The sequence below is a fragment of the Pristiophorus japonicus genome, chromosome 11, assembly GCF_044704955.1.
Source record: "Pristiophorus japonicus isolate sPriJap1 chromosome 11, sPriJap1.hap1, whole genome shotgun sequence".
Classification (NCBI taxonomy): domain Eukaryota; kingdom Metazoa; phylum Chordata; class Chondrichthyes; family Pristiophoridae; genus Pristiophorus; species Pristiophorus japonicus.
This window is the reverse complement of record NC_091987.1, coordinates 58,435,766-58,451,601: the sequence shown is the minus strand read 5'-3', so window position 1 is coordinate 58,451,601 and position 15,836 is coordinate 58,435,766. Positions and strand designations below refer to the sequence as shown.

General features: G+C 48.0%; 1 protein-coding gene across 2 annotated transcripts in view; it reads left to right on the top strand.

Moving 5' to 3' along the window:
• Nucleotides 1-9,552: 9,552 nt before the first annotated feature.
• The window catches only part of LOC139276034 (X-linked retinitis pigmentosa GTPase regulator-like), a 215,056-nt gene continuing 208,772 nt past the window's right edge, over nucleotides 9,553-15,836 (top strand). The window contains exon 1 of one of the 2 annotated variants that reach the window (XM_070893415.1): nucleotides 9,553-9,629. In XM_070893415.1, the coding sequence (XP_070749516.1) occupies nucleotides 9,590-9,629 (40 nt within the window). In that variant the 5' untranslated portion in view covers nucleotides 9,553-9,589. The remainder of the gene's footprint in view (nucleotides 9,630-15,836) is intronic. The other variant, XM_070893417.1, reaches the window with a different exon arrangement.

Below are 15,836 nucleotides of genomic sequence, written 5' to 3'. Positions count from 1 at the left end.
AGAGTGTTGGTACAGCATGGGAGGCCTGCTTATATGCAGTGCTCCCAAGGGATGCTGGGATCCCTTGGGACTCCAACAGGTAGGCCCTCTGGTGGTGGTATGATACAGGTTGCCAAGGGTTACATACATAACAAACCGAAGTCCAACTGGGTATTGGTGTATTTTCTTAACCCCATATACACATGCTAACGCTCTTTGTCGACCATACTGTAGGCTCTTTCAGCCTTAGACAGACTTCTAGATGTGAATGCAACTGGTTGAAATTTGCCCGATACATTGGTTTGCTGTAACGCACAGCCGACCCCATACGAAGATGCATCACAAGCTAGCACTAATCGTTTACACGGGCCTTACAGTACAAATAACTTATTAGAACAAAGTAGGTTTCTGGCCTTCTCATAGGCTGTCTCTTGAGATTTAACCCAAACCCAGTCATCACCCTTACGTAGCAACATGTGCAACGGTTCCAGCAAAGTGCTTAACCCGGCTAGTAAGTTACCAAAATAGTTGAGGAGTCCTAGGAACGAACGCAGCTCCATCACGTTCTGTGGTCTGGGTGCATTCTTGATGGCTTCTGTCTTTGAGTCCGTGGGTCTGATACCGTCTGCCCCAATCTTTCTCCCCAACAGTTCAACCTCTGGCACCAGGAAAACATATTTGGAGCATTTCAGCCTGAGTCCCACTCTGTCTAGTCGACTTAGAACCTCTTCCAGGTTCTGCAGGTGTTCGGTGGTGTCACGACCGGTGATCAGGATGTTGTCTTGAAACACAACGGTGCGTGGAACCAATTTCAGCAGACTCTCCATGTTCCTCTTGAAGAAGGCAGCAGCTGAGCGAATCCCAAAAGGGCACCTGTGGTATATAAACAGTCCTTTGTGCGTGTTGATGCACTTCAATCTTTTCGAAGATTCAGCCAGCTCCTGTGTCATGTAGGCAGAAGTTAGGTCCAACTTGGTGAACGACTTCACCCAACTAACGTTGTGAACAGGTCATCTGCCTTGGGTAGCGGGTACTGGTCTTGTAACGAGACTCAGTTGATCGTTACATTGTAGTCTCCGCAGATTCTGACCATGCCATCGCTTTTCAACACCGGAACAATCGGACTGGCCCACTCGTTGAACTCGACTGACGATATGATTCCCTCTCGTTGAAGTCTGTCCAATTCAATCTCGACTTTCTCCATCATCATATATGGAACCGCTCAAGCCTTGTGATGAACGGGCCTTGCATCGGGGACTAGATGGATCTGCACCTTGGCGTCTGTGAAGTTGCTGATGCCTGGTTCAAATAGCACTGGAAACTTGCTCAGCACTTGGGGGCACAAGGCATCATCCACTGAAGATAGTGCTTTGATGTCATCCCAGTTCCATCAAATCTTTCCCAGCCAGTTTCTGCCGAATAGCGTTGGGCCATCACCTGATACAATCCACAGTGATAAATCATGCACAGCTCCATCATACGATACCTTAACTGCCGCGCTGCCAATGACTGGTATGAGCTCTTTGGTGTAAGTGCGCAGCTTTGTCTGAAACGGGCTCAATTTGGGCCTTTGTGCCTTGTTGCCCCACAGTTTCTCAAAAGCCTTCTGGCTCATAATTGACTGACTTGCCCCCGTGTCCAACTCCATTGATACCGGAATTCCGTTCAATTTGACTTTCAGCATGATAGGAGGGCTCTTGGTGGTGAAGGTGTGTACCCCATACACTTCTTCCTCGGGTTGAGTTTGCCTGTCTTGTTTGTTCTGCTTGATCCGCGCCGGATCGAGCATTCTCTGCCGACTCTGCCAAGTGGTGAGTCACAGCATGTCTGCACATTCATTGGAGGTGCCCCATTGTTTCGCAGCCTTTGCACATGTGGTGCTTGAATCGACATTGATGGGCTTGATGATTACCCCGCAGCGCCAACAGTGCTAATGGATTTGCATTCACGCCCGATGGCGGACTCTGAGTCATCCAAGATCTTGTAGCTGCAGATGTGTAGGCCCTGCCATATGCAGTTCTGCCTGCTAGCGATGTTATTTTATGCATAGTACTTGCCGGTGAGCTTCGATGCTGGGAAGATATCTGTCTGGTGTTATCGCTCGTGGATGTGAATGCCGGGGCTATCGTGATGGCCTTGCTCAGATCTAGGGATTCGGCGGACAGCAGCTTGCGAAGAATGACCTTGTGGCCGATGCCAAGCTCAAAAAAGTCACGCAGTATTTCCCCCAAAAATCCAGCAAATTTGCAAGTTCCTGCAGGGCGTCTCAGGTCGGCGACATAACTCGCCACATCCTGGCCCTCAGAGCGGTGGTGTGTGTAGAAGCGATACCTGGCCATTAAGACGCTCTCCTTCGGCTTGAGATGGTTCGGAACCAGCGTACGCAACTCTGTATATGTTTTCTCCGCTGGTTTCTCCAGTGCTAACAGATTCTTGATGAGGCCGTATATTGTGGACCCACACATGGTGAGGAGAATCGCCCTGCGCTTGATCACTTTATCGTCCCCATCCAGCTCGTTGGCCACGAAGTACTGGTCGAGATGCTCAACGAAGGCTTCCCAATCATCACCTTCTACAAATCTCTCTAAAATACCAAAAGGCAGCCATGACCGCGTGAAAGTTCATTATCTGTTACTCGTCGCCAATTGTTAAGTATGGAAGAACTCCACAAGACTGAGTACTGTGAGCTAAAACTGATGTGACCTTAGTCTCTTTAAAACAACTCCAGTGTGCCTAAGCAGCATGGCAGACAACCTTTTATACTCCCTTGCATGAGGTGTGCAGGTGACCCTTGGGCCTCCAACAGTTGCACCCTCTGGTGGCAAGTCTTACACAGTTACAATAGTTACATACATAACAAGAGCATGTCCAGATGGGAGATGAGGGCGAAGAAGTGAAGATTGTGCAGGAGCAGTTGTTGGAGGAACCCCTGCGAGCAGAGTGAAAAGGCACGGAAGGATTTCCAAAAGACGGCTCAAGTTGCAAGGCAGAGGTGCCGATGAGAAATTCCGTCCGAATGGGGGTCAGCTCAGATGGGATCCTGCCGCCATTTCTTCAATCAGAAATGTTTCCTTGTTTTCTGCAGCAAGAATGCACCACCCCTTTAAGATGTGCTGGCTGCCTTTAAGTGGTGTCATAGCTGCCCAATATCTGGCCCACCCTACAGGCATGCAGCCAATGATTAGTGTGGGTAGAGCTGCCTGCATGCCTACATCATTCAAATGATCAGGCAGTAAGCATGAATATCACATTACTTTCAACAGGCGCATGTAGTGCATGTCCCGTCCCCTGCACATGATTCTGGGGGGCCATCGGCTTTCTAGGGCCATTATCTCCTCCCACAATGTCCATACCGTTAATAATCTTAAATATCTGGATCAGAGCTTCTCTAATTCTGTATCTATCCAGTGAGGCATCAAGTACCTTTGCAGCTCAATGATATCAGAACGGGTATCATCCCTCTTGTCCTTCTCTGGATGATTTCTACAGTCATTTCTTGAGAAGGATGCACCAAAACTGGACACAGTGCTCCAAATGAGGTCACCCTTATGTAACCCTACTTTTGTAATGATTTGTCTGGGAAACACAAATGTAAGGAAGATTATTAATTCAATGGATAGAAGAGGTAATCAGGAAAATGGGTTGACAATGAAATACTGTTAAATGGCTTCAGCAGCTAGCAAAGGACATTCAACAGCTGCAATTGCAGTCTGTCTCCTTTATGTCATCTCTGGCCTGTTGTTTGTTGCTTCCTTTCGCTGGGTGCTCCATTGTGATGTCTTGTTATATTGTGAAGTGCACAGCATATTATAATAATGTAGGAGACTGGGGTGAGCTGTATTACAGTCCCTGTATTGTAAATAGTTCTCTTCAACCACTGACCCCTTCCCTTTCAAAACTGATCTCAATGTGATTTTGTGCAGTGGGAGGTGACACTGAGCAGATCCAAGGAGTCTCCTTGTGGCCGATTTGGTAGTGACAATGGCAGAAGCTAAGGTGGAGAGCCCATTTGTCTTTTTGCTGCTGATGATCCATGATCTGAGAGCGAAGGATGATGTGGGAAAAATTAGAAGGCCACACACCCTCTAAAAACAAAATATGTGACTCCCAATTTTGATATGGACAGATATGGATGAAAGCAATTAAGATTTGTTTGTATTCAGCACGTTTTGAACTAAATCATATGAAATACATAGAAATACATATGTTGCAACATGGAAACAGACCATTTGGCCCAACCAGTCCATGTTGGGGTTTACCCTCTATGTAAGCAAATAGTTCTGATGACTTATGCCCACTCTGTTACTATGTCCCTTCAACCCATTGCTAATTCATCGACCTTTCCAATCTAATCTTGAATGTCGACATACTTTCTGACTCAACACTAATCCTGGAAGTGAATTCCATAGCCTTACAACTCACTGTCTAAAGATATTCTCCTACCCTCTGTTCTAAATCATCTTACATTTAATCTTTTATCTATGGCCCCTTGTTCTTGACATCTCAGCTACTGGAAACAGTCTGCTTCTATCTACCCTGTCCCACCCTTTCATAATTTTAAACACTTTTATCACATTGCCCCGTAATCTGTGTTGTCTTAATTAAAAGAGATCCAATTTCTGATGTTTTTCTTTGTATTTTTACTTTCTCATATCAGGCAGTATCCAGGGAATTTGTGTTGTACTCTCTCTCAACCCGCAATATCCTTTCTATAATGTGTAGCTCAATACTGCACAGAATATAACTGAGGTTGTATTCAGGTTTACATAAGAACACAAGAACATAAGAAATAGGAACAGGAGCAGGCCATATGGCCCCTCGAGCCTGCTCCGCCATTCAATAAGATCATGACTGATCTGATCATGGACTCAGCTCCACTTCCCCGCCCTTATTCCCTTATCGTTTAAGAAACTGTCCATTCCTGTCTTAAATTTATTCAATGTCCCAGCTTCCACAGCTCTCTGAGGCAGCGAATTCCAACCCTCTGAGAAGAAATTTCTCCTCCTCTCTGTTTTAAATGGGTGGCCCCTTATTCTAAGATCATGCCCTCTAGTTCTAGTCTCCCCCATCAGTGGAAACATCCTCTCTGCATCCACTTTGTAAAGCCCCCTCATAATAAGAACATAAGAACATAAGAATTAGGAACAGGAGTAGGCCATCTAGCCCCTCGAGCCTGCTCCACCATTCAACAAGATCATGGCTGATCTGGCTGTGGACTCAGCTCCACTTACCCGCCTGCTCCCCATAACCCTTAATTCCCTTATTGGTTAAAAATCTATATCTATCTGTGATTTGAATACATTCAATGAGCTAGCCTCAACTGCTTCCTTGGGCAGAGAATTCCACAGATTCACAACCCTCTGGGAGAAGAAATTCCTTCTCAACTCGGTTTTAAATTGGCTCCCCCGTATTTTGAGGCTGTGCCCCTAGTTCTAGTCCCCCCGACCAGTGGAAACAACCTCTCTGCCTCTATCTTGTCTATCCCTTTCATTATTTTAAATGTTTCTATAAGATCACCCCTCATCCTTCTGAACTCCAACGAGTAAAGACCCAGTCTACTCAATCTATCATCATAAGGTAACCCTCTCATCTCCGGAATCAGCCTAGTGAATCGTCTCTGTACCCCCTCCAAAGTAAGGTGACCAAAACTGCACGCAGTACTCCAGGTGCGGCCTCACCAATACCCTGTACAGTTGCAGCAGGACCTCCCTGCTTTTGTACTCCATCCCTCTCGCAATGATTCCATTCGCCTTCCTGATTACCTGCTGCACCTGCAAACTAACTTTTTGGGATTCATGCACAAGGACACCCAGGTCCCTCTGCACCGCAGCATGTTGTAATTTCTCCCCATTCAAATAAAATTCCCTTTTACTGCTTTTTTTTCCCAAGGTGGATGACCTCACATTTTCCGACATTGTATTCCATCTGCCAAACCTTAGCCCATTCGCTTAACCTATCTAAATCTCTTTGCAGCCTCTCTGTGTCCCCTACACAATCCGCTTTCCCACTAATCTTATACGTTTCGATAAGATCACCTCTCATTCTTCTGAATTCCAATGAGTAGAGGCCCAACCTACTCAACCTTTCCTCATAAGTCAACCCCCTCATTCCCCGAATCAACCTCGTGAACCTTCTCTGAACTGCCTCCAAAGCAAGTATATCCTTTCGTAAATAGAAAAACAAAACTGCACGCAGTATTCCAGGTGTGGCCTCACCAATACCCTGTACAACTGTAGCAAGACTTCCCTGCTCTTATACTGCATCCCCTTTGCAGTAAAGGCCAAGATACCATTGGCCTTCCTGATCACTTGCTGTACCTGCATACTATCCTTTTGTGTTTCACGCACAAGTACCCCCAGGTCCCGCTGTACTGCGGCACTCTGCAATCTTTCTCCATTTAAATAATAACTTGCTCTTTGATTTTTTCTGCCAAAGTGCATGACCGCACTCTTTCCAACATTATACTCCATCTGCCAAATTTTTGCCCATTCACTTAGCCTATGTCCTTTTGCAGATGTTTTGTGTCCTCCTCACACATTGCTTTTCCTCCACTAAATAGGTTTATCATTAAACATGGCTTTTAAATTTGGTTTCCATATTTACGAAAGGATATACTTGCTTTGGAGGCAGTTCAGAGAAGGTTCACTAGGTTGATTCCGGAGATGAGGGGGTTGAGTTATGAGGAAAGATTGAGTAGGTTGGACCTCTAACTCATTGGAATTCAGAAGAATGAGAGGTGATCTTATCGAAATCTATAAGATTATGAGGGGGCTTGACAAGGTGGATGCAGAGAGGATGTTTCCACTGATGGGGAGACTAGAACTAGAGGGCATGATCTTAGAATAAGGGGCCGCCCATTTAAAACTGAGACGAGGAAAAATTTCTTCTCTCAGAGGGTTGTAAATCTGTGGAATTCACTACCTCAGAGAGCTGTGGAAGCTGGGACATTGAATAAATTTAAGACAGAAATAGACAGTTTCTGAAATGATAAGGGGATAAGGGGTTATGGGGAATGGGCAAGGAGGTGGAGCTGAGTCCATGATCAGATCAGCCATGATCTTATTGAATGGCGGAGCAGGCTCGAGGGGCCTTATGGCCTACTCCTGTTCCTATTTCTTATGCTCTTATGTTCTTATATTCTATACCCTTGAAATAAAACTTTAAATCCTATTAGTATTTTTTTTAAACAGCCATATCAACCAAAGGTATTCCCTTTAACATGAATTTGTACCCCCAAATCCCTCTGATCTTCTATAGCACTAAGTTTACTTCAATTCAGATAAAATTACTGCTGTTATTTTCTTTACTTGAGGTCATCCCAAACACAGCAGCCCGTGTCCTAACTCGCACCAAGTCCCACTCACCCATCACCCCTGTGCTCGCTGACCTACATTGGCTCCTGGTTAAGCAACGCCTTGATTTCAAAATTCTCATCCTTGTTTACAAATCCCTCCATGGTTTCGCCCCTCCCTAGCTCTCTAATCTCTTTCAGCCTCACAACCCCCCAAGATGTCTGCACTCCTCAAATTCTGCCCTCATGAGCATCCCTGATTATAACTGCTCAACCATCGGTGGCCATGCCTTCAGCTGCCTAGGCCGCAAGCTCTGAAACTCCCTCCCTAAACCTCTCCGCCTCTCTTTCCTCCTTTAAGATGTTCTTTAAAACCTACCTCTTTGACCAAGCTTTTAGTCAACTGCCGTCATTTCTTCTCATGTGGCTCGGTGTCAAATTTATTTGTTTTGTCTTACAACATTCCTGTGAAGCCCATGCTACATTAAAGGCGCTATATAAATACAAGTTGTTGTTGTACCAAATGCATCAGGTTACACTTACTGACACTGAATTCCATCTGACACTTTTTAGCCCATTCCCCCATCTTATCAACAAGTTAAGTGAGCAAAGATTTAAGGTGCAGAAGAACCATAGGCGACATGAGGAAAAACTTTTTTACGCAGTGAGTGTTTAGGATCTGGAATTTACTGCTGGAAAGGTTGGTGGAGGCAGACTCAATCACGGCTTTCGAAAGGGAATTGGATAAATACCTGAAGGAAAAAAAATTGCAGGGCCATGGAGAAAGGGCGCAGGAGTGGGACTAGCTGAAGTGTTCTTGCAGAGAGCTGGCACGGGCTCGATGGGCTGAATGGCATCCTTCTGTGCTATAGCCATTCTGTGATTCTATGAGTGGGCAATAAGGTGGCAGATGGAGCATAATGTGGAGAAATGTGAGATTTTAAATGGTAAGAAACTATTAAATGTTGGTGTTCAGAGAGATTTGCGTGTCTTCGTACAGGAAACACAGAAAGTCAGCACACAGGTACAGGAGTAATTTGGAAAGCAAATTGCATGTTAATTTATTGCAAGGGGGATGGAGTCCAAGAGTAAGGAAGCCTTACTATAATTGTACAGGGCTTGGGTGAGACTACATCTGGAGTACTGTGCACAGTTTTGTCTCCTTATCTGAGGAAAGACATACTTGCCTTAGAGGCAGTGCAACAAAGGTTCACTTGATTGAACCTTTGGGTGAGAGGGTTGTCCTATGAGGTAAGTGTGAGTTGAAAGGACCTATACTCTCTGGAGTTTAGAAGAATGAGAGGAGATCTCATTAAACCATACAACATACTGAGAGGGATTGACACGGTAGATGCGGAGAGGTTGTTTCCCTTGGCTGAAGCTTCTTGAACTAGGGGGCATAGTGTCAAGATAAGGGGTCAGCCATTTAAGACTGAAATGAGAAGAAATTTCTTCACTCAGAGGTTGTGAATCTTTGGAATTCTCAAAATCATGAAGGGTCTAGACAGAGTAGAGAGAAACCATTCCCATTGGCAGAAGGGTCAAGAACCAGAGGACACAGATTTTAGGTGATTGATGGAAGAACCAAAGGTGACATGAAGGCTGTGTTTTACGCAGAGTGGTTAGGATCTGGAATTGACTACCTGAAAGGGTGGTGGAGGCAGATTCAATTGTGGCTTTCAAAAGGGATAATACCTGAAGGAAAAATATTGCAGGTCTATGGGGATAGTGGCTAACTGACTAGCTTGCAGAGAACTGGCACAGGCTCGACGGGCAGAATGGCCGCCTTCTGTGCTGTAACCATTCTATGATTCTATTCTTATGTTCTTATTCCTTTGCAACTTCCTTTGGTCTTCTAAACAATTAACTATACTTCCTATTTTGGTATCATCTGCACACACACTCCCTAGGACTATATCCAAATCATTACAATATATAAGCAGTAGTAGACCCAGAACAGAATCCTGTGGGGGCATCACTACCCACTTCCAACCACGCTGAAAAATTGAATTTTCCCTTTCTTCGTTCAGTTTGCTATCCTCCCCAAAACCGCAAAAAAACAAGTATGGATAGCCACTGTCTGATGGCCACCCTTTGCTGGGTGACTGCTTGTTGCTGTGGTTCCTGTAAAGCGCAACCGGCTGGCAGCTGCAATTGGCGGGTGTGGCCGCCGAGCGGCGCTGGCGGCCGGAGCTGCAGTTGGTCGGTCAGCCGCAGGAGGACGCTGCGGCGGCCGGTTTGTTCGGTTGCTAATGGCAGGCGGGTTTGTTTACTTCCGGGTCGGCACCAAAGACGGTGGGAGAGTGAGCTCGCGAGGAGATGGCGGCCGAGCCGGAGGCGGAGGGACACGACGTGCCGGGTGAGTGAGACTCATCAAGAGTGCTGAGTACACCGGGCCCGGAGAGGACTAAGAGCCCTCCGCCCAGGGCACGACCTGTTCAACTGTCACTGAACCCGGGCCGCCTCTGCCTGCAAATAAATAAAAACCATGAAATAGGATGAGCTCTGTGAATGTAAACCCCATTCCCCCGCTTAGCCTTCGGTGACCCGGGACAGCGGTTACCGCCTCCTAGGGCATTAGTATTCACGTGTGTGGGGCAGGCTTGCAGGGACTCTGGGGAGAAGGTGCCAGAATGCCACCAAAGATGAAGGAGGTTCACAGTGTCAGCTGTGGCTCAGTGGGTGGCACCCTCGCTTGTGGGTTCTGTCATGTATGTAACCATCATGCACCTCCTGTACACTGTACTTATACCCTAGAAATGCACACCCTGACCACAGGGGGTGAACTTGTGGGAGACACCCCTCACCTGGGTTTCCAGGTATAAAAGGGGAGGTCCCACCCAGGATCAGCACTCCTCAGTCCCAGGAATAAAGGTTAAGGTCACGTAGTGACTGTGTCTGCAGTACATGGCTCGTGTGAATTTGTAGTAAGGTGTAAGGACACCACATTTGGCGACGAGAAACGGGAATCACTGAACCACGAGGATGGCCACCGGTAGCACAGAGGAACGTTACTGTGTGGGTGAGGTCTGGGACGACTTCGTGGAGAGACTTCAGCAGAGCTTTGTCACGAAGGACTGGCTGGGAGCGGCAGTGGCTGACAAGCGGAGGGCGCATCTACTGACCAGCTGTGGATCACAGACGTATGCGCTGATGAAAGACCTGCTCGCACCCCAAAAGCCAGCGGACAAGTCCTTTGAAGAGCTCAGCCAGCTGATCAGTGAGCATCTCAAGCCGGCAAGTAGTGTACACATGGCCCGGCACCGATTCTACACACACCGGCGTCGGGAGGGACAAAACATCTCTGACTTCATTGCGGACCTGCGGTGCTTGGCCAGTCTCTGTAAGTTCACAGACGCCTGCAGGGGGAAGATGTTAAGAGATTTCTTCATTGAGAGCATTAATCATGCCGGGATTTTCAGGAAGCTCATAGAAACCAAGGATTTGACTTTAGAAGGGGCGGCGTTGATAGCTCAGATCTTCATGGCAGGGGAAGAGGAGACCAAGCGAATTTACGTGCGCAGCCCTGGTCCCAACGTGGCGATGGACCAGGGAGTTAACATGGTGAATGCGGCTCGGGACCCCGCAGGCAGGCAAGGGCATTTCGAAACCGCCCAGGCAGCAACAGACTCCAGGGTGGGCCCGCAACAGGGACAATGGAAAGGGGATCGGCAATTCACGCCATCACGAGGAACGATGCGTCCCACAATGGACCATTAACACCCACCATCAGAGTGCCCATTTGGTTGTTTCTAAGCAATCAGAGAGGAATGCCTGGTAACAGTTCTTTTGTTAACAACAATCTCAACTCATGCTGGAGGTGCGAGGGTAGACATACTGCGAAAAACTACAGGTTTCAGCAATATACCTGTAGGATTTGTAATGTCAGTGGATACTTGGCCAGGATGTGCAGAAAGGCTGTCGCCAGGCTAATCTGCGAGACAGAGGAACCAGACGAGGGGTCTGCAATGCAGGATGATGCCTGGGGAAAAGCCTTGGATGCTGAAGTTCAGCGGGTTCATGTGGCCGACGTCCACAGCTCATACACTAAAATGCCACCCATGATGATGAAAGTTTTATTGAATGGCATCCTGGTGCGCATGGAGCTGGATACGGGAGCTCGCCAGTCACTTATGAGCGCCCAACAATTTGAGAGACTATGGCCACATAGAGCTAACAGGCCCAAACTGGAACGCATTGACACGCAGCTACGGACATACACCAAAGAGATCATCCCAGTGCTAGGCACTGCAAACTTGGTGGTAACACATAATGGATCACAGAACCGGCTGTCGCTCTGGATCGTCCCGGGAAATGGCCCTGAGCTCTTGGGGAGGAGTTGGCTAGCCGAGATGAATTGGAAATGGGGGGGATGTGCACGCCATTTCATCTGTGGAGCGAAGTTCATGCTCACGGGTCCTACAAAAATTCGGGTCACTGTTTCAACCCAGTGTCGGAACGTTCAAGGGCACCAAAGTAGTGATACACATCACTCCGGACGCCAGACCAGTGCACCACAAAGCCAGAGCGGTGCTGTATGTGATGCGTGAGAAAATTGAAAGTGAATTGGACAGACTGCTCAGAGAGGGCATAATTTCGGTCATTGAATTCAGCAACTGTGCAAGTCCTATCGTTCCTGTCCTTAAAGCAGATGGCTCGGTCAGGATTTGTGGCGACTACAAAGCCACCATCAACCGAGTGTCGCTGCAAGACCAATACCTGCTCCCGAGAGCGGAGGACCTTTTTGCCACGCTGGCAGGTGGCAAACTGTTCACGAAGCTGGACCTCACTTTGGCCTACATGACTCAGGAACTGGCTGAAGAATCCAAGCTTCTGACCACCACCATGACGCACAAAGGATTATTCATCTACAACAGGTGTCCGTTTGGCATTCATTCGGCGGCAGCTATCTTTCAGAGAAACGTGGAAAGCTTGCTCAAATCCATTCCTGGAACAATCGTATTCCAAGACGACATCCTTATAACGGGTCGAGACACTGAAGAACACCTCCACAACCTGGAGGAGGTGCTACGCCGACTGGACCGGGTAAGCTTGCGGCTGAAAAAGGCCAAGTGTGTGTTGTTGCTGCAGATGGGATCCGGCCCACTGAATCAAAAACGGAGGCGATCCGCCGGGCGCCCAGGCCTGGCAACACGTCGGAGTTGCGATCATTCCTGGGACTTTTGAACTATTTCGGGAACTTTCTGCCGAACTTAAGCACATTGTTGGAGCTGTTACACATGCTCCTGCATAAAGGTTGTGAACGGCTTTGGGGGGACTGTCAAGAACGGGCTTTCAATAAGGCGAGGAACCTGCTGTGTTCTAACAAATTGTTGATTTTGTATGACTCCTGTAAAAAAAAAAAATGGTTTTGATGTGCGATGCATCTTCTTACGGGGTTGGGTGTGTGTTGCAACAGGGTAATGATGACGGCCGACTCCAACCGGTGGCTTATGCCTCAAGGTCACTCTCCCAGGCAGAGCGTGGATATGGCATGGTCGAAAAGGAAGAACTCGCTTGTGTTTACGGTGTGAAAAAGATGCACCAGTACCTTTTCGGTAGACAGTTCGAGCTAGAAATGGACCACAAGCCGTTAACGTCACTGTTGTCAGGCAGCAAAGCTGTCAATGCCAATGCATCAGCTCGCATACAGCGATGGGCTCTCACGCTGGCCGCGTATGACTACACCATACGGCACCGGCCAGGCACCGAAAATTGCGATGACGAGCTCAGCAGGCTCCCACTGGCCACCACCGAGGGGACGTCGGAGCAAAGCGATGAGATGGTCATGGCCGTTGAGGCTTTTGACACCACAGGCTCCCCCATCACAGCCCGCCAGATCAAACTCTGGACCAACAGAGACCCCCTCCTAGCCATGATAAAAAAAAATGTGTTCTGACTGGGGATTGGGCGCCTGCACACGGGGCGTGCCCCAACGAGGTCAGACTGTTTCAGAGACGGATGGATGAGCTCTCCATCCAAGCCGATTGCCTGCTATGGGGCAGCCGGGTAGTCATGCCCCTGAAAGGAAGGGAAGCATTCATCAGGGAACTCCACAGCGAGCACCCTGGCATTGTGTTAATGAAGGCCATTGCCCGGTCACATGTATGGTGGCTGGGGATTGACTCAGATCTGGAACACTGGGTTCGCAGGTGCACGACATGTGCCCAGCTGGGCAATGCCCCCAGGGAGGCTCCACTCAGCCCGTGGCCCTGGCCCACCAGGCCATGGTCACGTATTCACAGACTATGCGGGCCCGTTCATGGGGAAAATGTTCCTGATCGTTGTCGATGGATCGAGTGCATCATATTAAACTCGTGCACGACATCCATCACCGTGGAGAGTCTGCGTACGGTTTTCGCGACCCACGGCTTGCCGGACATCCTGGTCAGCGACAATGGCCCGTGTTTCACCAGCCATGAATTCATGTCGGGCAATGATATCAAACACGCCCGGACAGCGCCGTTCAAGCCGGCTTCCAATGGCCAGGTGGAACGTGCGGTCCAAGTCATACAACAGGGCATGCTACACATCCAAGGACCTTCCCTTCAGTACCGCCTATCACGCCTCCTGCTGGCCTACAGATCCCGCCCGCCCGCCCGCATGAGGAGTTTCATGCGGAACTCCTCATGAAACGCACGCTTAAAACGCGGCTGTCCCTCATTCACCCAGCCCTGGCAGACATTGTTGAGGGCAAGCGCCAGTCCCAAATCGAGTTCCATGACCGAAACTCAAGGGGGAGGTGTATAGAAATGGATGACCCGGCATTTGTTCTTAACTATGCTCTGGGACCCAAGTGGCTTGAGGGCACAGTAATCGTCAAAGAAGGCAATAGGGTCATAGTGGTCAGACTAAAGAATGGGCAGATATGCCGCAAACACTTGGAACAAGTAATGAAAAGGTTCAGCATAGACACGGAGGAACCTGAAGAAGAGCATGAGATGTCACCCACATCACTGCCAGTGGATGAGCAACGAGGACAATCCACAGCATGCACAGTCCCTGCGGCCAGCCCGGACAGGCCGGAATCACCTCAGGTGACAGAGACACGTGTCGAGGCTTAGCCACCAGAGCCACAACTGCGGCGCTCCATGAGAGAGCATCGATCATCTGAAAGACTTCACCTTTGACACAAAAAGACCTAAGGGAGGAGGTGATGTCATGTATGTAACCATCATGCAACGGTAATCTTCATGTAACTGTAACCTTCATGCAACTCCTGTACACTGTACTTGTACCCTAGAAATGCACACCCTGACCACAGGGGGTGAACTTGTGGGAGACACTCCTCACCTGGGTTTCCAGGTATAAAAGGGGAGGTCCCATCCAGGGTCAGCACTCCTTGGTCCTGGGAATAAAGGTTAAGGTCACGTAGTAACTGTGTCTGCAGTACATGCCTCGTGTGAATTTGTAGTAAGGTGCAGGGACACCACAGGCTCAACTCCCACTCCAGGGACTTGAGCTCATAAATCTAGGCTGACACTCCAGTACAGTGCTGAGGGAGTGTTGCACTGTCGGAGGTGCCCTCTTTCAGATGAGACGTTAAGCTGAGGCCCCATCTGCTCTCTCTGGTGGAAGTGAAAGATCCCAATTTTGAAGAAGAGCAGGGGAGTTATCCCCGGTGTCCTGGTCAATATTTATTCCCTCAATCAACATCACAAAAACAGATTCACCATCACATTGGGGAGCTTGCTGTGTGCAAATTGGCTGCTGTGTTTCCTACCTTACAACAATTTCCTGCATTACACCTCAGAAATACTTCATTGGCTATAAAGCGCTTTGGGACGTCTGGTGCTCATGTAAGGCGCTATATAAATGCAAGTCTGTTTTTATAGAATAGTACAGCACAGAAGGAGACCATTTGGCCCATCGAGTCTGCGCAGACTCTTCCGAAGAGTAATCCAGTTAGTTTCACTCCCTGCTCTCCCCATGTACTTGTTTTCTCCTTCAAGTATTTATCCAATTCCCTTTTGAAGGATACTATTGAATCTGTATTCACCACCCTATCAGACAATGCATTCCAAATCCTAACCACTTGTTGCATAAAAAGTTTTCCCTCATGTCGCCATTGGTTCTTTTGCCAATTCCCTTAAACCTGTGCCCTCTGGTTATCGACCCTTCACCCAGTGGAACCAGTTTCTCGTTCTTTATTCTATCTAAACCCTTCATAATTTTAAACACCTCTATCAAATCGCCTCTGCCCCAAGGAGATCAACCCCAGCTTATCCAGACTTGGCTGCTGAAGGTGGAGAAGAGGCAGGAGGATTCAGATGGCATGAGAAAAAAAGAAAGATTTGCATTTATATAGTGCTTTTTACGACTACCAGATATCCCAAAGTGCTTTACAGCCAACTAAATATTTTTTGAAGTGTAATCACTGTTGTAATGTAATGCCGATTTGCGCTGAGCAAGCTCCCACAAACAGCAACGTGATCATGACCAGATAATCAGTTCTTGTGATGTTGATTGAAGAATAAATATTGGCCAGGGCACCAGGGATAACTCCCCTGCTCTTCTTCAAAATAGTGCCATGAGATCTTTTACATCCACCTGAGAGAGCAGGTGG